The sequence below is a fragment of the Phallusia mammillata genome, chromosome 5 (genome assembly GCF_965637545.1).
Source record: "Phallusia mammillata chromosome 5, kaPhaMamm4.hap1.1, whole genome shotgun sequence".
NCBI lineage: Eukaryota > Metazoa > Chordata > Ascidiacea > Phlebobranchia > Ascidiidae > Phallusia > Phallusia mammillata.
In genome coordinates, this window is record NC_137256.1 from 26374917 (window position 1) to 26402769 (window position 27853).

General features: G+C 36.6%; 2 protein-coding genes and 1 long non-coding RNA gene across 4 annotated transcripts in view; 2 read left to right on the top strand and 1 right to left on the bottom strand.

The window, feature by feature from the left end:
- LOC145228617 (eukaryotic translation initiation factor 3 subunit B-like) overlaps positions 1–27853 on the bottom strand; it is an 84601-nt gene that overhangs the window by 46505 nt on the left and 10243 nt on the right. The gene's annotated exons all lie outside the window — the stretch shown is intronic.
- On the top strand, positions 1135–23475 carry LOC145228712 (zinc finger protein castor homolog 1-like). Its single transcript, XM_080093957.1, has 37 exons — positions 1135–1215; positions 3241–3366; positions 4473–4608; positions 5293–5428; positions 5515–5564; positions 5874–5940; positions 6312–6429; positions 6976–7046; positions 7438–7535; positions 7864–7932; positions 8127–8217; positions 8345–8509; positions 9007–9179; positions 10151–10276; positions 10597–10748; positions 11055–11312; positions 11720–11839; positions 12243–12390; positions 12857–12926; positions 13119–13284; positions 13399–13469; positions 13547–13596; positions 13965–14087; positions 14499–15029; positions 15386–15496; positions 15795–15882; positions 16201–16372; positions 18293–18433; positions 18964–19091; positions 19251–19356; positions 19480–19659; positions 20034–20136; positions 20465–20600; positions 20791–20999; positions 21222–21347; positions 21635–21769; positions 21857–23475. Exons 2-37 carry the CDS (start codon positions 3267–3269, stop codon positions 22203–22205), a joined length of 5073 nt encoding a protein of 1690 aa, XP_079950083.1. The 5' UTR covers positions 1135–1215; positions 3241–3266; the 3' UTR covers positions 22206–23475.
- On the top strand, positions 24957–27758 carry LOC145228730 (uncharacterized). 2 transcript variants are annotated; one of them, XR_013860232.1, is made up of 7 exons: positions 24957–25063; positions 25198–25495; positions 25655–25734; positions 25936–25989; positions 26215–26283; positions 26595–26705; positions 26916–27758. It is a non-coding gene; the product is annotated as an uncharacterized LOC145228730 (long non-coding RNA). The 2 variants fall into 2 exon arrangements; XR_013860231.1 differs by having other exon boundaries at positions 24970–25495.

Genomic DNA, 27853 nt, shown 5'->3' on the forward strand with positions numbered 1-27853 from the left:
ACGTAAATGTTCAAATTTCTGCTAACTGTTACCAAAATAGGGCGTTTTGTAATTTTAATCACAAAGTAAGTAAGCGTTTTTATATGAGGTGGTAAACTATTTTTGCGAAATGTGCTACCTAGCGGTACTAAAAATAACGAATTTATTTTTCGTAATTTCCGAATCTTGTTAACGTTAAAGAAGTGTGCTAGGCATAATCTATTCGTATTTTTGTAATAAATTATACTGTATACTTTACTTGATATTGTATACTGTAGTGAATTATAATCGTACAATACAACATGGCATTACAGTTCATTGTCATGTAATAAGGCTATTTTTACAAACAACTCTCGCAATTATGGTACTTTTTCTCAGTCCCAAAGGGTGACATAGTATCGAAGTTTGACTGTAGTGACTTTTATAGTCCATAACATGTGTACACTGTCAGTCAGACAAAAGTCTCAACTCTTAAGGGAGTAAATTACTGGTTTACAATTAACGCAGGTGAATGCAGCTGTAGTGCTCAGCTTGATGTCTGAAGAGACGTTTCATGACACAGTCATTTCGGTGATTAGAAATCAGCTGTTTGTCAGCTGTTTGTGCAGCTATGCTATGTCGCTATATTAAGTTATCAAGCACATTTTCAGTTTTGGAAAATTGTGTTTAAAAACTTACCTTGAATGACAATATCAAGGTCAAAGCATGGAATTAAATGGAAAGTATTTTTTCTGTTGTAATTATATGACAATAATGATGCAAAAAAAGCTTTTCTGAAAGATTTTTCTTTAAGAATCTAAAAATAACCGAAACATCTGTTTACCATTAATTTGTACAAACACACGTGTGGGGACCCATTCGTAATTACCTGGAACAACAGTCATATGTGTAGATCAAATGATGTGTATAGTAAATTGGTAAATAGGATATAAAATATATATATATAATGGAAGTAAGTATATTAGAAAGCCACCTTTCTAGTGTTTTGTGGTCTTTGGTATTCGAGCCTAAAATTTTTATTGGTGGTTAGTATTTGAGCTGGCGGTAAAATATAATGCTTTTCTTGTTTGAAAACATGTTTATGAAGATTTTCATCCCCATTTTAGTCAGTACCATAATGTATAGCAATGCATTTCAACCCACTTTGAACTTGTGTACTTTTCCCAGGGGTCTACATTCTGCAACCACAGGGTTTTAGTGATGATGAAGGGATCGAAAGTTCAGCAAGTAAACAAGGTAATGCTTAAAATGCTTGATGTACAACTCAATGAACAATTTCGGTGTAAGACTTCTCCTCTAATGAACACAATCAGTTTTGAAACACAGTTAAAAATTGATAAAACATCCTGACTATAAATGTAGATTGCAAACATGTTTAATTAAAATGTTTTAACATATACAGTTGTATGTACCATTGTGTTGCATATGCTCCATTTTTGTAACTTTATCTCGGCTGTAGCTTGTTTTTCAACAATGAAATGATTCAAGTTGGGTAAAATGCTGAAAAAAGCAATTGCTTTACAGTTGTGTTAAATATTTGAGGAAATTATATGTCAAAGTAAACCCTGCGTCAAAATTAGGGTTCCTTCCCGGGAATGTCTCAACGGGAAATTTCCGGGATTTCCCGGCAAAGTTCAATCCTGAATCCCGGGAAATTTGTATTGAATTTCCGGGAAACAGACAATTAAGCAAAAACGTGTTAATTTTGTGAAAAAATAACGTAAATGTTCAAATTTCTGCTAACTGTTACCAAAATAGGGCGTTTTGTAATTTTAATCACAAAGTAAGTAAGCGTTTTTATATGAGGTGGTAAACTATTTTTGCGAAATGTGCTACCTAGCGGTACTAAAAATAACGAATTTATTTTTCGTAATTTCCGAATCTTGTTAACGTTAAAGAAGCTTGCAAATATAGTTTTATTCGACAAAATCATGACTAATCACTAATTAGATGCCCCTAGCGAAAATGAACTAATTTTAGCGATTGTAATGACATAATTATTCACGAAAAAATAGGCACTTTTTCGGTCGGGAATTCCCGGGAAATGAAAAAAATATTTCCCGATTCCCGGGAATGAAAAAATCCGGTAAATAGAGGAACCCTAGTCAAAATCCTCCGATTGTGCAACAGAAATCATCTGAACGAGTCTAATTTAGCGCTGAAATATTTTTCAATACAACTTCATCTAGTTTTTTATGAAATCAAACCAGTCTTAGAAATATTTTAACTTCATTTCAATCTGTTGGTTGATATTATACTTAGTATTTTAGCTACTGTGGTGATATTTTTTAAGGATATATTGACAACAATGAATGAATTTTCATCTGCTGCCAAACCACGCAAATTAATTTTCAAAACTTAATTAAAATCTGTAACTGATATTTGGTTAACGGCCCCATTGTACTTAGTGCATCTTTTGTTCCTCATTTATTTCAATCTTTATTCTTTGTTGTGAAAACAAACACAGCTTCAATGTATTTCAGTTTGCCTCATTTAAATTTGCTCAAGATAGCAAAGAAAATATTTTGAGTGCAAAAAGTAGGAAGTCAACTAAGAGGGCATTGTGATGTCATACTAGATCCAATACATATTGGTTTTGATAAAGTTGTGCATCAAATACTGACTTTACTTCTGTCGTTAACAAACTGCTATTAAATAGTCATGGCTTTAGAATTATACTTGTCATTTTGGACTTGGGACAAATAATTTCTTACCATATACCAATCATTTTTTTTACCACATACCAATCATTTTTTTACCATATACCAATCATTTTTTTTACCATAAACCAATTATTTTTTTACCATATACCAATCATTTTTTTTTACCATATACCAATCATTTTTTTTACCATATACCAATCATTTCTTTACCATATACCAATCATTTTTTTTACCATATACCAATTATTTTTCTTACCATATACCAATCATTTTCTTACCATATACCAATCATTTTTTTTACCATAAACCAATTATTTTTTTACCATATACCAATCATTTTTTTTTACCATATACCAATCATTTTTTTTACCATATACCAATCATTTCTTTACCATATACCAATCATTTTTTTTACCATATACCAATTATTTTTCTTACCATATACCAATTATTTTTTTTACCATATACCAATCATTTTTTTACCATATACCGATCATTTAAAATGCTATCATATAGGCTAAACCCAGTTTTATTCTGCATCATGTACAAGAAAACATGCTTCAGTATTTGTTGTTTTATCCCTAACACTGTTTTACAGATGATGATCGTTCCGAGCGAAAAAGAATGAGAGATTTTGAAAACAACACATCTGACGGTGAAATCCCCAACCCGAAAGTGAAGCCCTGCCTTGATTTGTCCGTCAAGCGACAAAAAACTGATAAAGGTAACATTTTTGTTCTGCTTTTTAGATTCACAAACACATTATTTGTTTTATTGGAGTTTATAAAAGTTTTATTGGCACAAAAAAAATGATAATCATTACATTAGAATATAATTATAAATATAATTATGTCATAATTAATATGACCTTTTAGGAACATTTAATCGCATCCCTATTCCTTGTTTAATATTGTTGGTAATAAAGGGGAAAAAAACCTAAAAAAAAACAGTTGTTATTTGTGTGTTGTACAACTGGCAACATGAACTCACACAAAGTTGAGAACAGACTATCATTAATCTTTTGCCCTGGAAATGAATCATTTTTTTTCTTAATTAGCCCGTGTGATTTTGTGTTGTTCTAATCTTCCACCAAATACTTTGGCTTCCTTTGTGGGGTGTGTGGGTTTTCAACACACAAGCGATAAACGAACTCGTGTTTTGGAAGCTTGAAGTTAGGAAGTAGCCGTCAAACATTTCTATAAAACTCTAAAAGTTTGTTTCCCTGCTCTAAGGAGCGGCTGTCTGCTGGCAAGTGAATAAGCCACAAGATGCTTTGCCATAATATGAAGGTTTAATTTTCTTGTTTAATTTTTGTTGCCCTGTTATTAAACCATGCAAAAACCTTGAAACTATAACAAGTATGTTTTATTTAAATTTAATGTTTTATAAAAGCAAGCATGTACTAAACTGTAAAACGACAACCTTGGGATAAAACAAGCAAAATATCGAACATTATTGACATTGTGCAGAAAACAAATTTGAGGAAATTGCTGTCCAGAAGCAAATAGCTCATGTACATGTTTATTTGAATTAAACACAAACTATACAAGGTGGCAAATTACACAAATTGTTGTTTAAACTTTAACAGTATACATTTTAAATATGGCATTTGCACCTTAACCTTATAGAAAATATTCATTGCTGCCGTAAGCATTATGTATAACTGGCAAAGCTGTATATTAACGTCCATTTAGTTCTGTTTCTCTGCTATCAATATCACTATACCCTCAAACCATTTAAGTCTAAAAAATTTTCCACTTTGTATTTCATTTTTTCAATTAACAGCAGTTTTTTATGTTAAAGTTAATCTTTTTTGTATTGTTTTTATAGAGGAGAGATCAACACAAGGTATTGAGCATGACAGTGAAGTTGACCATGAAGCACAATCATCACAAGGAGCAGCAGGACACATGAGTGATGGAAATGAGATGGACGTTGATGACAGCATTCATATCAGAATGGAAAAGTAAGTTTCACAAAAACGTGGGGTAAAAAATAGTTAAAATATGAAAAAAGCTATTGGCTGGTGAAGACAAAATGGTGTTTACACATTTCTTGCCTAATTTTAAACTGAATTCTGTGAATAAGTGAACGCTTATACCAAGTTTACTCGTACAGCACACTAGAATTACTTGTATATGCGATATTCTAACATAATTCTTTTCATTAAAATTATTGCTCGCATAATGCATTGGAATTTGCCTGTGGGAATAAATTCACAAAAGAATTACAGAATTGCCATTTAATCTTATTGGCAGTTTATAGAAATGGGGTCACTGCTTACAGTCTGATAGTAATACAAATTATGTGCCATGAATTTATGTCGTTTTTGCAATTCTGTAAGTCCAATTTTATTTGCGCCTGAAAACAATATTTGATGGAGTAATTAGTTTACTTTTGTTAAAACATAAAATTGTTTATTAAAAACATTATGCTTCACTTATCAGCGGAACACATAACGATTATTGCTTAGCTAGAACCAAAAAGCCAACTATTTAAAATAGATGACAAGAATAATGAATATGAGACAAGAAATGACTGTATCAAAACCATTTTCAAACTTTTGTGTAATTTTAAAACACAGCACTTCTTGTGAAATCAAGTATCAACTCAAATTGCATCTTAACTAAACCCAATATGTCATATTTAGATACAGAAGATTCATGGAACTTCTTGGTCAGCAAACTCCTCTGATTGAAGCAATGACTGAAGCAGGATTAACTCATCAAGACTTGATCGCTATTAGACAAATGAAAACTATGACCAGCAACAAACCAGAATCAACTGTAAGTACCAACTTTTGCCAAACCACAGTTATTTTGAGATCCAGTGTGCTTTGTAACGGCTTTGTTAAATATATTGTTAATTTCAGAATCAATCTTCTTCTGAACATGAAACTTCTCAAGACACTCACAACACAAGGTAGAAAATAAATATTAATCCAATTTCATTGATTTTCAAGTAAAATTCTTAAGTTTTAAACTTTTTTGGCAAGAAATATGTTTTGTGAAGCAGATGTCATTTCCCTTGATTCTAATATAGACAATGTTATTGCTAACATTAAAATTATACCTAATCCAACAAAAACATTTGAAACAGCAATTATAGATTTCAAAAACAGGTTGCATACTTTGCATTTTGTCACCAGATTAATATGAGCTGCTTAGCAATTTAGCAAAGCTTTGTAAGCTAACAAAAAAATTTTTAGTCTATCTTTTTACATTTTTTTAGTAGCAATGCAACTTGGAACCCGCCCACATCATGGAATAATACAAATGTTGATTCTGCAGCATACCAGGTATGTTTTTATTGTTAACTGTTTGTCAAATGTAAGTGTTGAAAACTTACCTTAGTAGCTAGAGTGGATGTATACGCATTGAAATTGCACACATTTTACAGTTTGATTTTACTCAGTATAACTAAAAGTTTAGTTACACTGTTTAGGCATTGTTAGATGAAATATAGACTTCAGTACATTAAATGTGAAACATCGAAATGTTTGACGCCTGCATTTTGCTGATCAGATTTAATTTAAAGCTTTGTATAATCCTGTTGTTGTTTCTGTAAACTGTAAAGTATTTTAATGGTGTAAATCTTCATTTGTGTGCCATTGCAAACCTGAAATTGGTGCTTGATATTTTGTTTGTTGATAAAGTTTGTATGTTACAGGCTGTCACACCACCAACATCTTCAAATCAAATCCCTCCCCTCAAACCATTTTCTTCAGCCAGTCTACCTCCAGCAGTTGCTGCAGCCTTCATGGCTTCAATCGTTTCAAGCAATGCAGGTGTGTAACTTCTAAATAAGAGAAATTCAAAGATACCGGGCAAATTTATGATGTTTACTTGTAAAAAAGTTACTCAATAAAGAATACAGTACTTCACACAATATTTTGCCTTCTAACATCATGTATGTTATTTTGACCATCGCTACCGAAGCTGTTTTAGAAAATCTGTTTGAATAACCTATGTTGTCTGAGGGTGTGTAGTTGGAAAAGTGGTGTAGACTAATTCTGGCATCGAAACATTACTGATTTATCAACACTAGTACTTCAAGAATATCTAAAAAAAATGTTACTTGTTGACAACAATTGACTTGTATTAGACTAAAAATTGAATGAAATAACCCATTTACTTTGGCTTACGAGCTACCATAAGCGCATTACATGACAGAAGTGGAGGAAAAATGATAATTTTTTATTATGTTAGTTTACTAAAAAAACAGGCCTTGTGTTTAAAGGAAGTGGTTCGGTACTTAACTTGCGGAAGTTGTAATTCAACTTCAACTAACGACAAAACTCTTTTTAACACTGATTTATGTTAAAACATTTTAGAACATGCTTCAGCTAACTCTAAAGCGGAACTTCTGCAGAAAATATTCAAAAGATCATCAGCTATTTCTCAGGTAAGCATATATGTTACTGTTACTGAACATGTGTTTTAATACATGTTTTTTTAGCAATATATATATATGTGTACTGAAGTAAATGTATGATATTATGTAACTTAGGAACGCAAGACACATATTTTAAGAGTGGTTTTACTAAAAACATAAATGCCAGCTATACAAAAACAGTTTAACTCATTTTGGTGAACAGTTAAATCTTTCATTAACATACGTTTAAATTAAAAAAATGTGTAAATACAAACAGAACTGTTAAAACTACTCAATAACTTGTCCAGTAAATTTCACAGTCTTAGTTTATCATCTAATGCTGACAAAATTACACATAGCGGCCCGTCATAATCTTTACAGGACCTGATCTATATCACTGTAACACTTATTATTATTTCAGGTCTCGTCCAGCTCTTGTGTGCCACCTAGTGTGAAGTATAGTGAGAATGCCGACTCGATCGACACAATAACAGCTGGAACTGTATCAAGTGGAGTCGGGTGTGTAACTTGTTTGTTTCTATTTCTTCCAGGCTACATTATCATTGACATATATTTAGGCTGAGAAATATTTTTCATCAACATTTAAATTTGTTTATAGAGCTATTCTGGCAAATGTATTTTTAGTTCGACGTTTCGACGTCCTATACATGCCGTAGTACAGTGCAACGCGCATTCAGTGTTATTTACCCTGATGAAGACGACCTGTATAGGACGTCGAAACTTCGGAATAAAAATACAATTTACCAGAAGAGCTCTATAAACTTGATATTATACCTGGCAGCAATAGCTTATATATTTAATTTTGTTTTTTTTTACATTTTTTTAGTTCAATCAAAAAAGGTACTCTGGATCCAACCAACTTTGATGAGGATGTATTCGACAAATATATTTCAAAGTAAGATGCTTTTTTGCATCTGTTGAAAAGACTTGTTTTCTCTCAGTTTTACGCGGATAATAAGTGAAGCGAATATTTTTTTGTATTTTTAAACGTAAAATAATATTTTCCTGTGTCGGTCGTTCTACGATTCTACTATTATCAGAGAATATTTTTCACCCCAGAAGAGCATTAAAACTGTCTTATATTCCCAGGTACACATCGAAGCACCCTTGCATGCAGGCATCTTGTCCTCATATCAACAGAGATCATTACCACTGCACTGATAGTGATTGTAACTTTCAGGTAATCCACTTATAAAGTTCTTATAAAACCGTTTTCCATAAATGTACAGCGTCTTATTTTCCTATTCTTAACGTTTGTGACCCTAAAAATTCAAAATTGCTGATCTTTTTTAAACATATCTATCCAGCGCTTCACCAACAAGTCTGATGTGATTCGTCATTACAACATGCATAAGAAGAGAGATAACTCATTAGCTCATGGCTTCATGAGATTCGCACCAACAGACGATTGCTCGAGACAATTTGGTAACTGCCATTTGAACGGGAAAAGCACCCACTACCACTGCTTGCATGTAAGTTTAACTCATCACCTACATTTTGTAACGAAATCGCGCTAGAAAAACCTAACGTGCGGTGGGATTCGAACCCACGACAGTAGGAGCTTATCTACCAACAAAGCTACATATTTAGCAAAATGTCGTTCAACTGGTGGTAATGTTAAACAAAAATGCTAGTTGTTTCTGTCCGTAACTTGTATTTTTGCTGACGTTTCGCCCACCAGATCGGTAGGGCTTCATTAGAGCAATGAATGACGATTGCGAGCAACAAGCGAAATGCGCAAGAACAGCGTGAAACCATGAAAAATAATTATTTTATAACAAAGGCCATCCGAAAAGAGTAGCGTCCGTTGCAAAACGATGAAGCGGCACTAAGTTATGCACGTTCTGGACAGAAACATCTAGTATTTTTGTTCAACATTACACCAGTTAAACGACATTTTTGCTACAACAAAGCTACATATTATAAATAAATCACCCAAATTAACATTGAAACATGAATTTTTGAAGAGACAAGCTGCACGAAAGTCTACACTAGCACTTCTGATGTGATGACGCATGAAAATTTCCACAAGAAGAACCAACAGTTTGTGAGTAATGGATTTGAGAGATATCGAGCGACGGAATCATGTGGAATGTCAGATTGTCCGTTTGTCAACCAACGAACAACTCACTTCCATTGCACGTGAGTTTTAAGCGGGTGTTTTAGGTTATTCTTTCAAGAAGACCGACATTCCACGGCCGCGTGATGCATTTGCGCGCTTGCACCTTCAAATTATAAGTAGTGGCGGACTTGCATTGAAAGTCAATTATGCAAGATGTGCGTTTTTTTGAAACTCATTATTAGTACATTTTCCCCGACATAACAAGTAGAATTTCTATGTTACTGGTCAAGTTTTCTGGGGTAGAGCTACTTACGTAAGAACTCACAGTTACCAGGTTTGGAAATTTCCGATAGGTGGCGCAACAGAGCTTATGTGTTTACTGTGACAATAATTGCTGAGTCAGCATGATGCAAATTGCTGTATTATTGTCACCGTAAACGCATATGCTCCGTTGCGCCACCTAGCGGAAGTTCCCAAACCTGGCTACTGTGAGTTCTTTCCTAAGTAGCTCTAGCTCAGGGGTTCTTAACCTGGGGTGCACGCACCCCCAAGGGGTGCGAGAACTGTTCCTAGGGGGTGCGGGGATGCTGAATCATTATGGTTGGTTAGGTCTATTCTATTTAAGCAATTACAGAAGGGGGAGCTAAAATTGGTTAGTGATTTGAAAGGGGGTGCGAAAATTGGTTGGTGATTTGTAAGGGGTGCAGCAAGGAAAAAAGGTTAAGAACCACTGCTCTAGCTCTATCGTTTCCAGGGAATTTAACTAAATTTAAACCAGTGGTTCTTAAAGTTTCTTAAAGCAAAGCCTAGCAGTAAAACAGTATAACAATAAAACAATGGATTGCTGTTATTAAACTGCCAAAGCAATCTGAACCAACCTCAAACCCCAAACAAACAATAAATTATGTTCCTCATTGATGATGCCAAAATATATGTTCCTTTATTTGAACCGACTGGTTTTGGTTTCCTAAGGACTTTATCGTCCATTGGTTTTACTGTTTTGAAAAAGTCGAACTGGATAATTTCAACAACTTTTTTTTCTCTTCCTCAGTCGTCCCGGTTGCAATTTCACTTTCAAGAACAAATGTGACATCGAGAAACATAAAGCTTACCACACCAGAGATGACGCGTACACCAGACAGGGATTCAAGAAGTTTTACAAGAACGAAGCTTGCCAGTAAGTCGTAAAATAGTAAGGATTAAATCAAGGAGAATTGTTTGAAAAGTTGTTTGAACTAAATATATCGTTGCCTTTTTTTCCTGATGAAGGCGACCTGTATAAGACGTCGAAACGTCGGAATAAAAATACATTTGCCAGAAGAGCTCTATAAACTTGATATTAAGCCTGGCAACAATAGCTTATATATTCAAAGATTGATGTTTTAAATTTGAATTCACTTGTTTATCCTCCCTAAGAAATGTTGTTTAGAGCCCTTGACCAAAAACAAGTAACATATATGAAAAACACTAAATTTTTAGTCCAAACTTTTGTTTCAGATTTCCGACATGTGCTTGGAACCGCACAGCAAACCACTTTCACTGTTTGCGGAATAATTGCGGCTTTTCATTCACGTCAACCAGCCAGATGGTGTCGCACAAGAGGAAACACGACCGACAAGATCTTATGGGATCTGACAGTCTAAGCTCAAGTAAGAAAAAATACTTCGGAACGTTTTGTTTTAAATGAGAAATATTACAAAGATCATTTTTTCCGCGCAAATCTTTGTTTTTCATCTTTCCTATCAAAACAGTTTGTGACAAAAATATTTTCTTGGTGCACAAAACTCTTTTATAAGTACTTTGCAAATAACTTAGTTAAATTTTTTTCATTGCAAAGCTTTTCTTCTCTCTTTGTACATTTTTTTCTGATGGTTCTTTTCTTTACTAATTTTCGAAACTTTTGTGCCAAAAACCTTTTCTAATTTATTCATCTTCCGTTTATCTTGTCGCCATAGCAACCTCTCCAGAGCTTCTTCCTCCTCCTCCCACTCTCACTTCTCTTTCCTCCTCTTGCTCCTCCCGTCCTCCTACATCTGCTCCGTGCGCTCCACACCTCCCTCCAGCGGTGGTGCAGCAGTCCTTAGTGAGACATCAACAAGCCCCCGTGAACTTTGGACGACCCCCGTCCTATCTGGGTCTCAGGGGAAACCCCCCAACCCCGGTTTTGATGCCATCTTTTATTTACCCCTACGTCGCGTCGCGATTACTCAACCGTGAGATTTATTTTTCTTGCTTTCTATGAAACTTTTTCTTCACTGAAATCTTGTTTACATTTAAAAAGAGGACTTTCAGAAAGTTTTTCCTGAAAAACGTAATATTCGTTAAATTTACTTTTTTATCTTTTTTGTTCAAAAGCCTACTTGATAAGCTGACAGTTCACACTGTTTCGACCTTAAAGTTCTCATCAGTGCAATTGGTGACGAGAGATCGGCCATATTGACTTGTTAGCCATCCAACGGCACTCCAGTTTGTGAGACCTTATAGGTCAAAACAGCGTGTACTGTCTGCAGCTTATCATTTATTGGCTCTATGCTTTTACATACTTGATAACATTAGGAAAAGTTTTTTGGCGCGAGCTTTACCGACCCGGATATATTATTCCCAACTTTCCACTTTTCAGGTCCGGTTCCTTCGCTGGTTCTCGAGTCGAGATCAGGTGGAAGTGCAAAGTTTGATTCTTCCATGTTGCAGGAAGCGGCAAGAAAAGTTTTAGCCTCAATTCCAACAACTGTAGCAACTGGTGGGTTTTCGTTTTACTTCTTAATGTTAATTTTCGGTAAATGTTAACAACTGTGTAACACTATACACGGATCTGTTCATAAGTTTAATGGCAAATATAACAACCCAAGTAGATGTGGCCCTTCAAATCACTGATGATGGCATGAGCATTTGCCGAAACGTTTGAATAATAAAGCATGTCGCTTTTTATGTACATTTGCCGGATCTGTTTATAAATTTAATGATAAATTCAACGGCGCAAATAGACGTAAAAAGCCTTATTTGAAACGTTCAAACGTTTCGGCAAATACTCATGCCATCATCTGTGATAACAACTCGTAAAATAATTGTTTAAAAAAGCATAAGTCATCGAGTCAAATGTCCTGATATAAATCTCACATTTTATTTTTGATTCACGTTTTCAGCTGCCCTGCCCCACACTTTATCGGGTTTCACCCCAAAAGCTGAATCTTTTAATCCTCCAGTTCCTTCATCTTTTATCCCATCCACTTCTGCATCTCCTCTGCTGCCATCCAGCGGTGAAATGAAACCCGACATGTCGTCAACTCCACGGTAAGTTTTCTTTCGCTCTTGCGGTTCGAAATCAGTGGTTCTCAACCTTTTTTATGGTCAGGACCAAATAGAAGTTTTTTAGGTGTGCAGGGAGCCGCAAAAAATAAGACCTCAAAAAATCACTTAGGATTATTAGCTAAAATAGAAATCGTTGGCTGTTTTCTGAGGTCTGCTGCGAGCCGCAAAATAAGCAGTTGTGAGCCGGATGTGGCCTCAAAAGCAGTTGAGAATCATTGGTTTAAATTGTCAACTTTAAATCTTTTTGGGTGATTTTTTTGGTTGAAACATTCTTTTCTTGTAACTATTAAATGTGTTTTATGCTATTGTTCCTTATTTATAACTGTTAGAACTTCGGCACCTAATTGTGTATTTTACTGAATTTGGAAATACTTTTTTGTCCAATTGTTAATTGACCTATGTTTTTTTGTTTCCACAAGCTAAACTAATAGATACTTTTGTTTTCCAGTGATGAAGTTGTATCTCGGGGAAATATCAACCCGTACATTCTACCACCGGCATATAACGGTCAAATGGAGGTAACATTCGCTATAAAATATATTGAAAATTGCCAGTATTAAACCACAATGGGAATGCATAACGACGTTTTGACGTGTTGTATGAGACGCCTTCAATATGATAACGGAATATCCAGAAATACAAATTTCTTATAAAGCGGCATAAACACAAAAATCATAAAATACCCATCACAGAAATTTATCTATTTTTAGACTTCAACATACAAGAGTGAAAGTCATTACGAGCAAGAAAGCAGTCAAGCAGAACGTGGTGGGCACTGGAGCGAAACCGCTAGGTCACCTGACCGCCTGCCAGCCAATCAGGAGCAAGATAGGGATAACTATGGTTCATTTATTGATGAAAGTCATCAAAACCAGAGTAAGTGAGGTTTTGAGTTTTGCTGAACTAGCGTAAATAAACAGTAAACATGGGGGGAATATTAATTCGGTATTGGATATCCCAATCGGTGTAACAGCAATAACATTTTTTTAGTTGAGGACCAAGCTCTTAATCTTTCATCCAAGAGCAATTCGACGTCATCAAGTGAAAAGAAACCGATGGAGGTAAAATAACTTAACAATACAACAGCAACTTATGCTCACATTAAGACAATACTAATCCTGTGTTGCACTTATTTCAGATTCACCAATCTGACAAACCCTCAAAAGCGGTGCTCAAGTTTTTCCGAGGGTAAGCACCTAATTAGCATAATTCATTTTTTCTTCAGACTTGTTTGACAAAGATTTTCTCGTTAAACGCGCACATAGAAAAATGTCCGTAGTTAAGGCGGTGTCTCAATAAAGATGTTTCAAAAAATCAAAGTTTTCATAATGAATGTCTATGTGACGATTTTTTTAACCAAACTTAAAATCAAGTAAATGTTATCACGTGTACAATGTTGAAATAAAAATGAAAAAACGTAAAAAGTTGCGAATAACAGATAATTTAGGTAAAAAAATCGGGTGTCCACTGAATATTTCTGCTTCAATTTGCACAAAAAGCAGAAAATGAAAACACGCAACTTGTGGTTTGCAAATAAAATGTTTATTTTCACACAGACTCGGTCCTGATGAATGCAACGTCGCCAACTGTGTGTTCGGTTCGTGTCATCATTTTCACTGTGCTGTAGAGGATTGTTGTGCTGTGTTCACTGAAAAACATCTCGTGCTAACTCACACCACGTAAGTTGTCCAGCAGAACCTCTTTTTTACAATTAATTGATAAACACAACAGTTTTGTAAAACTTCATTTGAGGCTGAAAAATACTAATTTGGAAGTTGCTCTTTTTACACAAATAGGAATTTTGATGAAAGCTAGAAGAAATCGCAACCGGTATTAAAATTGATTTAATTTTTGTAGATTATCTATAATGTGATTGTCATATCAAAAGTTTTTATTGTACAATAATTTCTGTTCCTCAACTAGATTTTCCTACAACTATTGTTGGTAACCATAGCGACAGTGTTAAGCTTAAGCCGACATTGATCGACTTTTTAACAAAAACTTCGGCTTAAACGTTTCATCCACGGGAAATATGTCAAAAAACTGTTCTCAAACAATTTAATTGCAAACATATATATTTTTCTACACAGATTTCACGAAAAACTGGAACAATCCGGTTTCGAACAACCAATCGCGCGCCAATTCTCCCCGGTATTTCCCGCCCAGGACGAACCCCCCCGACCTCGCTCCCCCAGTCGCGTTACAACCCCGTCTAGCGGTCATTTGCCGCGCGGCGAGGGCGACACCCAGCGGAACATCGTGCTCAGTCGTGCACAGTTCGACCAGTCACGTGACATGGGTAACCATGACAACGGCAACAACAACAGCGGTGGGGATTACCCGAGTGTGAGCGCCCCTCCCCCGGTAAACATGGCGAGTTATGCCGACCATCCAGTGTACAAATACATATCGCGGATGGTGGCCGAAAAAAAGCTCGTTTACCCGACTTTGAACCCCGAACCCCGCTCGACTGGGGCTTATATGATGCTGCAGAACCCCACTCTCATGTCACAAGCGATGTCGGGCTCACAGGGTCCCTCTAGTGGCTTGGGAGGACACCTGGATTTGATGAAGAAGATGGGAGGAAGCGATGAGGAAGGTTTCATCCACATCCGACCTGGGTAAGTTTGGAATTCGATCAGATTCGCAACAATTTAAAGCTGCTTAAAACTCCCCTTGTGGCCTTTTTGTTTCTTTTTAAACACCTACTGAAAAAGTAATTCCCAAATATGCGTAAAAAGCGACATGCTTTATTGTTCAAATGTTTTGGCAAATGCTCATGCCAACATCAGTGATATGAAGGGCCACATCAGTTACACCGGTTACTTGAGTTACTTATCCAAATTCATTCCACATCTAATTATTTCGAGTAATCTTGAGTTTAGGCTTAACACAAGTTTTGTTAAAGCGTCTTATACCGCATGAGCTCGGTCTTAGGATCAACAAAATAACAATTCTGTGTTTATTTCTTCACCAGAATGACGTGTATGCGTCGTGATTGCAAATATATGATGCAGAATCACTGGCACTGCACTCTGAACCGGTGCAGATACGTTTGCAAGTCGCTGGGCAAAGCTCAAACGCACAGGTATGTTATGTGTCATGCTGTAATGTGATCAACACGTGAATGTTCTACATTGATTGCTTCTGCTGCTATAACATACTGTCAGTACACGCACACCAATACAACGGTCGCATAACATACTCAAAACAACGCCAGGTTATTTGCCTTGTTGGTCCACAGGATTATTTCGCTACAGCGAAAAACCATAGTTTATGACGTCGTTGTTTTTAGTTTATGACGTCACATGTAACACAAGCGTATGGCGTGCAAAGATTGAAATTAAAACAAATAATTTTTCTGACACTTGTTTGTTTTCATCCAGACAAGCCCACGACAGTTTGGAAGCTTATGCAAAAGCGGCAAAAGAATGTTTTCGAAGCTACACAGTGAAGAAGATGTGTCCTAACCCGGTAAACTAATGTTGCGTGTTTCTGGATTTAATAAATCCATCAAATTGAAACTATGTGCTAGTGCTAAGCTGCTGTTTCATCGACTTTTATCCTCATGTTTTAGGGCCCAATTACTAAATATTTGACCCGTTGTACTCAACTAAGGCTAGACTTTTGCAGCCTACGCCTTGCCATGTGGTGGTGAATGCTTGGTGACCGGCTGATTCGGTATGGCGCCTTCGATGGGGCTGGCGTACTATGATCTATACAAGTCTAAGAACATTGTCGACTCTGTTAGTGAAATTCCAGCGAGTCGACTTACCACGAAATTTTATTCAGAGTTGCGAGTTTCGGTTGAGGGGACATTACCACTGCTTGAAACCCGGTTGTCAGTTCGTTACCATAGGAACGTCGAAGCTTCCCTGGCACATGAAGAAGCATGAGAAGATTGCTAGAAGAGAGGCGAGCGGATTTAAATATTACACCAAGAAGGAGCAATGCGGAAGATATGGTGGGTTTTTATGTGGTGTAAATTTGCAAAACTAAACAGCGAAAATGTTCCCTTTAATGGTTGGGACCATATTTTAATATTTGTACTAATTTAATTCATTATTAACTTTTTAAATGCTGCAACTTTGGAAAATAAAACGGCAAAAACATTTCCTTTTCATCAATTGAACCTCAATTAACGTTTTGTTTGTCTTCAAGAGATTAAATTATTCTTTTAAATGTTCCAATTTTGCAAAATAAAACGGCGAAAATCTTTCCTTTATTGCTTAGTGTGGTTGGAACCTTGTTTTAATAATTGTAACAATTAAACTACACCTTTTGTTTGTCTTCAAGAGATAAAACAATTCGTTAGCTATCTCAAATTGTAACTTATACATTGTTTTTCAAGCAAATTGAAGATTGAAAAAGTTACGTGGTTAACTATTGGTTTTTGGTTTTTACCACATTCCGATACTTAGACACATTATACCTAAGCGATATATTTTGTTTGAAAAGTAGCTGAAACAGTTTTTATGAAACAGTCCAATATTATTATGGGTCCCCTTCCCTGAAGGGGACACATATTGATTTTACTCGAAATGTTGTTGTTTTCTTTTTTTTTCTTCCTTTTTTTTTTCTTCCCAAAGTTTGTCCGACTCGTTTTTCCATCAAATGTTTATTGGATTTGGCTGAAATTTGCACAGATTGTAGATATAGTTATGTAGATGTGCATCCCACTTTGTTTTTGTTGATAACCCCAGTATTTACCCCACTAGGCCCCTAAAATGGGTATTTTTACCCAAAGTTTGTCCGACTCGTTTTTCCATCAAATGTTTGATGGATTTGGCTGAAATTTACACAGATGGTAGATATAGTTATATAGATGTGCATCCCACTTTGTTTTTGTTGATAACCCCAGTATTTACCCCGCTAGCCCCCTAAAATGGGTATTTTACCCCTGAAGTTTGTCCGACTCGTTTTTCCATTAACTGTTTGATGGATTTGGCTGAAATTTGCACAGATGGTAGATATAGTTATGTAGATGTGTATCCCACTTTGTTTTTGTTGATAACCCCAGTATTTACCCTGCTAGCCCCCTAAAACGGGTATTTTTCTTCCGAAGTTTGTCCGACTCTTTTTTCCATCAAATGTTTAATGGATTTGGCTAAAATTTACACAGATCGTAGATATATTCATGTGGATGTGCATCCCACTTTGTTTTTGTCGATAACCCCAGTATTTACCCCGCTAGCCTTCTAAAATGAGAGTTTTTAAACAGTGTCACAATTGGCTGAAATTTGGATTTCTTGTATAGTATGCCATTTATAGGTGTTGATTGTTGTGTTCAACCCTGTAGTCCTAACATTTACCCCACAAGTCCCTAAAGTGTACTATGCTCAAAATACCTCTAGTGGTCAAAATTTTAAACATTCTTGGATTGGGCTGAAATTTTGCAGTACTGTTGATTGAGTCATTATAGTTTTTATATATTTTTTAGTTTGTGCGTCGAACGCAATTAGTTGCCCTACTAGCCCCCTAAAATGGGTCAGTTTTTTAAAACGTTAAATAGGACATACTTCAAACAATATCTACGGTGAATCTAATTTTATAGTTTGTATTGTACATAGTATTATTATTTAAGCCCAGTGCCGATCGCTGTGTTTTACCTTACAACACCCGACTTCCTCATGTTTATCTCTTGAATTGCATTATTTTCAACTTTGCATGTGTGGGGACCCATGAGTTTTTGCCTGCAGAAACTAATAAAGTTATAAATGACGATGGCTAATATGGGACCCAATACAAAATAAGCAAAGGAAATATATTTATGTTTTAAAATAGGTTATAGTGTATATGCAAGGGCAATATGTGCTAAGCCACCCTTCTAGTTATTGTTTGAAAAGTATTTTATTTTAGCAAACTGTACATATTTGTTTCGTAGATTGCAAGTACAACGGATTGTTCAGTCATTATCACTGCATAAGAGCCGGTTGTGCTTTTGCTTTCCAATATAAACATCAGATGTCAACTCACGTGAGAAAACATCTGCGCAGAATGTTGGGGAGGAGTTACAACGGAATGGGTGAGACACAGAAATAAATAGTTGTACAGAAACATACAACAACAACCAGCAGCACCAGCAGCAGCAGCACCAGCAGCAGCAGCAGCAGCAGCAGCAGCACCAGCAGCAGCAGCAGCAGCAGCAACAGCACCAGCAACAGCAACACGTTTAATGAGGACATGGAAACACTGTGTACTTATGCATACACACATACACACACACGTACAAAAACATACAAAAACGTGTGCTCGCAATATTTCATTTATTGCTCTGAAGAAACCCCTACCGTTCTGGTGGGCGAAACGTCAGCAAAAATACAAGTTCTCGAAACAACAACTAGTATTTTGTTCAGCATCACACCAGTTGAACGACAAAATTTGTTAATTATGCAACCATGTGGACGAAACGCTTGTTCGGTATTTTCCAGAAAGAAACAATACTGTAAAACATCATGATCTTGCACAAACAAACGCAAAACATTATCGTAACAAAACCGGCAATTATAGTCAAACGAAACGAAAATAGTTTAAATTGTTTACTCGTTATTGCAGATATGACGTCAGACACGACTGACATCGACCACAGCAACGTCGATTCCGGCGACGACTCTCTACCGCTAATAGTGGACGAAGCGGACGAGATCGAGCAGCGTCCGGGCGTTGCCATGGATACGAGCCAGGTACTGACGAAAGAAATCGAAAATCTTTGCCTGAAAATTATCACGAAAAATTCAACAACATAAAACGGCGTCTGATTTTGTTTCATACGAATACAAAAGTTCCATCACAAAAACCTTAAAAGTTTAAAATATTACTTCAAAGACATTTTTTCTTCACAGGCGACTGCGTCATCAGTGTCGTCATCGTCGTTTCCACAGAAACCGTCGAATTTCATGCATGAGTTGAGCCGACCTCAGCTAGCGATGTTGGAGCAGATAGCGAAAGGTTCGGGGTTGAAATTTTTTTTCAAAATGTTTTTTTTTACCCAATGCCGTCCGCAAAAGGCAATAACGTAGTTGCGCAAGTAAGGACAGGCGATCTCGCTCACCACTAACATTTCACTTACAGGGAGACTATCTTTGGCGCCAACTAGCGGAGATATGGGCTCCCCCCGACCTGTGACGAGTCTTCACTCTACGTCACTTCCTGCCCAACTTGAAAGTAACGATCTTTCGTCGGATGAGGGCGTGCTGGATTTACGAGCAAATTATCCCGACACCGATTCAAACAGCATCGAATCCAACTCGAGTGAGTTTTATGCGATAAGTTTTCTATGGAAAACAGCAACACAATATACTCTCCACACACGATTTCTCTGGCAGTTTTGATTTGACCAAGCTACTTTTCATGTCCGTGTATATTGTAGCCAGCACTTTTAGCTGTTTTAAAAAATATTTGAACGAAAACGCCCAAGTAGCACCAGGCGAACCATTGGTACCAAGCAATTAAAGTATCGCGGTGAACCTTGCTCTAATCTGACTTTTTAAGTACCGTTTTCGCATTAGGTCTTAGTTTATCTAATTAAATTTATGACAGAAATACAGTTGAAACGTTTTGTTTCCTTCCAACACATTCTCTTGTGTTTTTCTGATCTAAACAAAACTATTTGAATGGAATTTCAGAATTCTCGAACGACATGCCGTCGACAAACGGTGATTCCCCTGATAAGATACCGGAAGAGGAGGGGAGTTCGTTTCATTTTTCTGACCCGGAAGTTGTCAACAGGTGAGGAAACGTTTCTCACCGACTTGTTTCGTAACCTTTTCCTGCCGATTTCGTTTTGATGTAAAACAATTTGAAGATCAGAAAAAAAGTTGAGCATAAAGCTAGCAAAAAGTTTTAAAAAAAAACTTTTTTCTTGTTAAAAAGTCAATCAAATGTTTTTTCCGTTTCATTTTTTCAAAAACCTTAGCTAGGATTTCCCAGAATATAAAAAAAATCAAAATATTTTGATAAGTTTTACGTCACTATTTGTGATCGTGTCGTCATATTAGTAAGTTATGACGTAACAGTTGAAACTCTCAAATAAAGTGAAAGATTTTTTGTTGAACAGATTCGTTCCGAAACCGAACGACGAGAATCCATCGATGTTCGCCAAATTCCGAATCAATAATGACGTCATAGAGGGATTTCGAAGGTTCGAGTCTTCGGAGAACTGTGGCGACACCCAGTGTCCGCATGTGTTCAAAGTACGTCATAATTCATTCATAGAAATCGGTGTCATGTAAATAAGTATTTACTTACATGAAAAATGTGGGTAGTGAAGGTAAAAATTGGTCATCTTGACAAAATTCGAGGGTAAAAGATAATTGAGAATATATCTTCCTTTCTGGTGATGAAAGCAGAGTAAGCCTGCTATAATCCCTTTCCCACTCGCAGGTTTCGCATTATCACTGCACGAGAGACGGATGCATGTACAGATTCACAGGTCGCACTCACATGTTCAAACATCAGCAGCATCATGAACGTGTGGCCGGGTTGGTGAGGGACGACTTCAAGCGGTTCAAGACAACACAGGATTGTGAAGTAGATGGTTGCCAGTACAGAAGCACCAGCACACATTTCCACTGTCTCAGATGTCAGTTTAAGTGAGTTCATTCCGCAGTCGATATTTTGCTACCAACGAGCCTTTAGATTTGCAAGAGGCTAGGGGGAATTCTAATTTATGGTCGTGTTTTGCTGCACAAAGCTCGTTAGGAAACCCGCTTTAAGCTTGCAAAGTCCTTGTAACAAGCGCTATGGTGGATTAAAATCGTCTTTATTATAATTTTCATTTTGCTTGGAACAAACTTTGTATTGTGACGTGACAGGTGTACAGACAGTGCGAAAGTTGGAACCCATCGACGTCAACACGTTAAAGCTGATACACTTGAACAATCCGGTTTCGAGAGATTCAGAGGGAAGGAGGATTGTATGCGGGACACGTGCAAGTACAGGTAACAATCACAGACTGTGATGTCATAAACCAGAGGAAATTCTGTATGAAAGCATCAAGCTAATAAATGATAAGTAACAGCAAACGGTGAAAACTTTTTCAACCTACAAGGTTTCATGCAAAAGTAGTTTTTTGGCAGAAGAGCATGTTTCTCAAATACCACAACATGGTCCTATCGGGTCGGTTTTAATCCCAGCTTTAAATCTGGTCGATTGTGTCAGTTGGCGGTCAATTACGTCACAATAATATGACGTTGAAACTGTGAAATAATAATTGAAATTCCGACAGACACAGGAATACTTCCCACTTTCACTGTCTCCAACCGGGCTGTACTTATTCGGTGGTCGGTCTGTCCGGCATAGAACAACACGCCAACAAACATAAGAGAGGAATTCTACTCGCTCAAGTCTGCACAAAAGCCGGGTACGTCATTTCCATGTTACGTCACATTGCTATGGAAACAAGCACGGTTAGAGAAAAATATCGCAACTTTTGATGTTTTTTTCGCAGACAAGACATTGAATACAGCAACATGTCACCAGCCCGAATTCCGCTGAATCATGCTGACTCAGCATTTAGCGCCCCCACCTCAAGCGGTGCCTACCCACAATTCAACGCAGAGTCGTACGCTCGAGTGAGCACTCATAGTAGCGCCGTTCCGGATGAACGAGCATCGCCACAGTTCAATGCTTCTGCCGTTGTGACGCAGCAGTTTAATCCTAGTCTCATGCAAGGAAACGCAGCCTCTAGTGTGGCGATGGACCTCTCTGATTCGCTCAATCTGTCTGTCAATCAAAATCACCAGGGCGGGGTTACAAGCGTGATGACCGGTTACCATGCAGGCATTGGACTTTCCTAACTTTCCTAGTTTTTATTTTTCCCCTAGATTAAATCGTTTTTCTCCCGTGAAAGATTTTTGCGCTTGTTATAGTTTGGTGGTTAGAGTTTTATCGTTGTTGGATCGAGTTTCTTTTCACTTTATAGCGACTTGCCTCCCGCTTCTTGTGGCGAATTCTTTTATCCAAGGCATCTTGCCCCAAACTTTGCGTATTTTATCGCAAAGCGCTTGTTTATGCAAAAGCCCGCAGCTTTTAGCTTTTATGCAGCATGCTATTGACCACGAGTAACCTCGACGGCGGTGAACTCTTCTGTACGGGGTCAACGACCTTCTGTAACCTTTTATCAGCTCGTTTTTAGCATCGAATAAACAGCAGCCTGTTTTTTTTGCGCAACATCCTTCTATGAAGTCATAGTGTTCGATTGAAAGCCATAATCTGTACATTGTTGTGTCAAACACAATGCTCTGTGTGACGTTACAACGGCATCCTGCCTACCGTGCTCATTTTTTGTTTATTTATTTAATTACTTCGTACTTTTGTAGTGTGCAGCATGTAACTGTGTTCGTCACGTACTTCTGTTTTTTTTTACTGGGGACCTGTTTTTGGCGGGAACCTCTTAACCAATCGAGACCACGATAAACCAATCGAGATCACGATACAGTCGCTCAGGTGCGCAGCATAGTTTCCATACTGTGAACAATAAAACCGTTCGAACACCTGCTAATGACCTTTATGACGTCAGCAAACGAATAAACGCCGATTGTGAACACGAAGTGAAATTTCCTTGTATTTATTATGATCACTATTTTTTTGCATGTATTTTTGTTTGTGACTCTTTTCAACCAAAAACTTTTGAGTTCTTGTCGATATATGACGTCATCGATCAGGTACGTGTTTATGACGTCATGTGTGTGACGTCATGGACCGTGTTCCATCTTCAAAGATATAAATCCTTTTTTATCCGACTCGAGTGCTTCATCAACCCCTGCGTGCTACGTAATACATTAATGACGTACTCGCATTATGACGTCTGGCTGTGACGTAACAAACTGTGTAGTGTGACGTTTTATTGCGTGTGTGCCCATAGTAATAATATATCAATATTTAGCGGCTGTACTTTTTGGATTGTTGTCGTTGTTTTCACTTCGGTTGGTGCCTCTTAGTAGAGGGAGTTGACTCGATCGTTGTGTGTCTAGCGAACAAATTCTGGATTTGTGCATTTTCTCTATGCATATGTACATAAACAACATATTGGTCACTCCGGCAATAAAATGCATGCGTGATTGGGAATTGGTTTGAGTAAAGTGATTTATAGATTGCGTGATACAGGCTAATATCAAGAACATTTGTCAAATATGGCAACTAAGAAACCGCACTGGAGTTTTCCGTGTACGCTGTCTTATTTGGTGAACAGAACTTACGGGTTCAACCACCGTTGTAGGTAACCGCCTGTCTTATAAAACATACCTAATACATTGTAAGCATTACTCAAATAACCGAAAAAGTGACTCGATAATTGTGGTTGTGGTCAATCGCATAAATTGCTAGTTGCACTTAAACAAATGCAGATGTAAGCCTAAGATCAACGGTCAATGTTATATTTTTACGATTTTGATTGAACTTGATTTAAAGGTGAGGTAGGAGGCAAAACCTGTGAAAATTGAACATTTCAGCAACAAGCCACTCAAAATCGGGTAACTAAAAACATTGTTAGGCTTCAAACAGGAAAAAAGCATAAGCCTATACTATATTCAAATACTGTTTTCTTTTAAGCGGTATGTAGAAATCTGAGTCAAACAGAAACTAGAAAATGAACGATACAGATTGAATTTTGCCAAATATATCAATACCGTAAAGTTATTTTTTATCGTTGCATTTATATTATTTATTCATGCACTCTATTTTTTACGAAATCATATATCTGTCTTTTTTTTAATGATTGCGTTGACCTTATCTTCGTCTTTTTTTATCACTGCATTAATATTTTGCTTCGTTTTTAAGATTTTCCGCATTTTATTGATGTCTTACAGCCATTGTTGTGTCTGTTTACGATAAATTAATCAAACACACACAAAAAATAACAATCTGTTTAGTCCATGTTTTTGCAAATGTAACAACGGACCGTTGTTTAAAGCTTGAAGTAAACTATGCTCCGTAGATTTACCTTCCCCGAATGTTCGCCGTAGAAACAACACTTTGGTTTATTGTAAACAAAATAAAATTCTGTGAGCTGCGTAACTTACATGGTAGAGCTACTAACACAAGAACGAGAATCTACCCCCAAATTTGATTGGTTATATCTCCACAAATGCTCACGGTTAGGGCTAGTAGGGTCGGGGTAAGGTATTAGCACTTAAAATTCAATAAAACTAACCCAAAAAATTAGTTACTAATGTAAAAATTTTATGAAAATATTTCCCAAACCATTTATAACCGCTAAATAAAAATTCAGCTCTTTACGCCCCCTTGTGAAAGCGAAGTTCTGATTGTCGTTATGGTGTTAGTCGCTCTACCAACTTACATGGGATAAATTACCGATGCGTGAAGTGCCGGATACCATGGGAATTGCAACGACGAGGAATGTGACCTCACGCACCTCGCGCAAAAAATCCAATAAATTAGGCCTGAAGTAAACCTGCTTAACGTATGATAAAAACCACGTGGCGTGACAGAGTTAAACAGCAAGTCGGTTTAAATCTTATCAGCTTAAATGTCAGCTAATGAATTTGAAGTGATATCAAAATGAAAAACGTCAGCTACAGAAAAACTGAAAAACAAAGTCACAGGTTGGATTTTGAAGCAATTAAAATTGTTGGATGGAAATAAAAAAAGCATATAATAGAGTAACGGCAACGTATAGTTCCAACTTTCACAGCAGGTTTGATTTTTAAAATATTTATGTTCTACCAAGAAACAGAAAGCGGAAACTGATTTACTGTAAACTATCAAAAATATATTATCAGCTTTTGTCATTTTTTCTTCTATATTCCAGCATGGCGCGTTTTATTACAGATAGAATGCTCACAAATTACGTAACAACACGACACGTGCCTATTTGAACGAACGTTGCTCCAGGAAAATCAATTGAAGTTTTTCTCTGCATTTTTGACGAGACTTGCTGATTACTTGTATCAGCTCTGTGATTGGTCGGTTTTCGGGCGCGGGAGTGACGTTTGAGAAGGAAGCGCTATGATTGGTCGAAAAAAAAGAAAAAAATGAGACAACTTGTTTGATCTGTCATTCCTTTTGATCAACTCGTGGTGAATTGAAGCTGTGTCGATGGAACGACTCACCAATTGAGAATAAACAGGTAATTTGCGAGTTGTAAATCAACTAGCCTGGTGTTTGTGCAGAATAAACTCGGGTGCACACTTGTTGACTTCTGTACATATTCCAGAATAACATTTACCAGAATATGTTTGACTTATTTATCAAATACACGATATTGCTGCTGCATCGTATGTTTCAGGTCGTCGGATGGTTTCAATCGCTTCGGAGAAACATCTACCACAGCGAAGAAGAAATACTTTATGAAACTTCCTAAAATAGGCGAGTAAATAAATGATTGAAGTTTATGTACTTATCTATATTTTTGGCGTTAAATGGTAATATATAGTTTGTATGTCCAAGTGTTGGCAGTATAAAGTGCACTTATTCTGTCTTTGCATGTTGGCATAGTTAAATATTTCATAAACTATAGTTTACATGTTGCCTTGAATTCCAAATACTCCTTCTGCTTCTGCTTTGCAGGGATTGGATTTCCGGCGGAAGCGTAACAAAGATGGGGGGAACTTTCGGCTTCAAGTTAAGTTGATTGTTTTAACGCTTATATAATGCTAAGTTACCTAAAATAATATTTGCTGCATACACTGACGACTCATAATAGTTTGCAAGAGTTTTAGGCAGAAGTGTTTAGAATGAGCGTCAAATATGCTATACATCAAATTATTTGAAACAATTTACAGTTTCGATGCTGGTACATCCATGTTTATATTTACTCAAATGGTTTCATGGCGTGACTAAGGTCAGATCATGGCGTGACTAAGGTTTAAAGACTTCTAAATCTGAACTTGACAGAAATCGCACTGAAGCTTTAATGTAAGTAAACTATAAATAGAAAACACGAGCGTTGTGAAGTTAAACATAGATTAGAATTTAAACTATCATTTATACCGTTGCTTCAACGGATAGCAAGCCCGGTGTGTTGCATGGCATGATGTTTGTGCATGTTACATTGTTTTGCATGTCACGTGTGTTTGTGAGCTGCTATTCAGTTGTCAGCATCGGTAGAATTGATTAAAATTGCAATATTCCTTTTTACATAAGTTTAACAGAATGCGATTGAGATATTAGCTTTCTATTATATTAGTTTTAGGTTTTTTTTTATCAAACCAGAATGCTGTTGTTAGTTTTGTTGCAGACGTTCGAAGCAGCAGCCAAACATCGGAAACAACTGCGGTGACAAAGATTGTGGAGAAACCCTGATCGGATCAACGTAATTGAAGCACAACATTCCAAATGTAAGTGTTTATCTTACCTAGTTATGTTACTTTTGAAGGTCGCTGGTCGCGTCAATTAAATCTAATAACTATATGATTCCATTTAAATAAGACGGAAATGCTCATGCCTTCCAAATAGGCGAATGAATAAAACTTGCTACAAAAGTTATGTTATATTTTGTTTATATGTCACTGGCCGCGCACTTACCATTTATATACTTGTTTTTTTAGTCACTTTGATAACATCAGGAGAAACAACTGGGAAACATTGGTGGGTCTTCGCGTGGATAGGATCCTTCAACTGGATAGGAATGACGCATTTAGCGATCGATGACGTCATCGTGCACTTTCGGTTTAACCTTCGCATGGTTATGATCCTTTCGCATGTAGATGACCGTGATGACGAAACCTGCGATCGATGACGTCATCGTGTACTTTGTATTTGTCCACTAATAAACAATCTTTCATACACGTTATATTTGGTACACTTCAAATACACATCAGCATTGTTTATCAGTTTGCGTGTGTAATATATTCTGCTTTAACGCCTCTGTGCATCGTCCAAACTTTATTCTCTTATATGAGTTGTTGTGCCGCCATTTTTAATGACAGAACAATTCCTTGTCCTTACTAACATAGTGTTTTCCACACTACATCACTGTTTTTTCACCCTTTTAAATCTTCCACAATCCATTTTTAGTCCTGCTTCTTGCGTTGTTGCGAAACAAATTTTCCTGATAACATATGTTATAGCTACATCTAATACACAGAATGATTTTTTTAATAAATAATTTCCCATAATTTTCACGATATTTCGTTCTACGTCGCTTTCGTATTTCCTTTGCTCACACCTTTTTATTATTGTTAGAAATTTCCACCCTTTTGGTCTTTGAAAAGTTTCAATTTTGTCCCACGAATCTTAAAATAAATAACATATCTCCGTTCCCCACTAAACTTCTAAATCGTCCATTTAACGTCTGTCCTTTAGTTTGTCGTAGTAGTATCTTTTTTGCCTAACCATGTGTGTGAAACTTGTTCTTTGTTTACTTCAATAATACTAAATAACACGTTTTATTTCGGTTCGGTGTGTTGGTTTTATAGGTAAACCACCAATCAGAGCAACATCGCAAAACATAAGAGAATTAGTTTACAAAAAAAATTGACGTTGG

Excerpts from the sequence above, each read along its gene's own strand:
- LOC145228712 (XM_080093957.1), top strand. The coding sequence starts at position 3,267 with ATGAGAGATTTTGAAAACAACACATCTGACGGTGAAATCCCCAACCCG. Across the intron at positions 8,218-8,344 it reads ATAGTGATTGTAACTTTCAG|CGCTTCACCAACAAGTCTGA; the intron begins GTAATCCACTTA and ends ATATCTATCCAG. Across the intron at positions 11,840-12,242 it reads TCCAACAACTGTAGCAACTG|CTGCCCTGCCCCACACTTTA; the intron begins GTGGGTTTTCGT and ends TCACGTTTTCAG.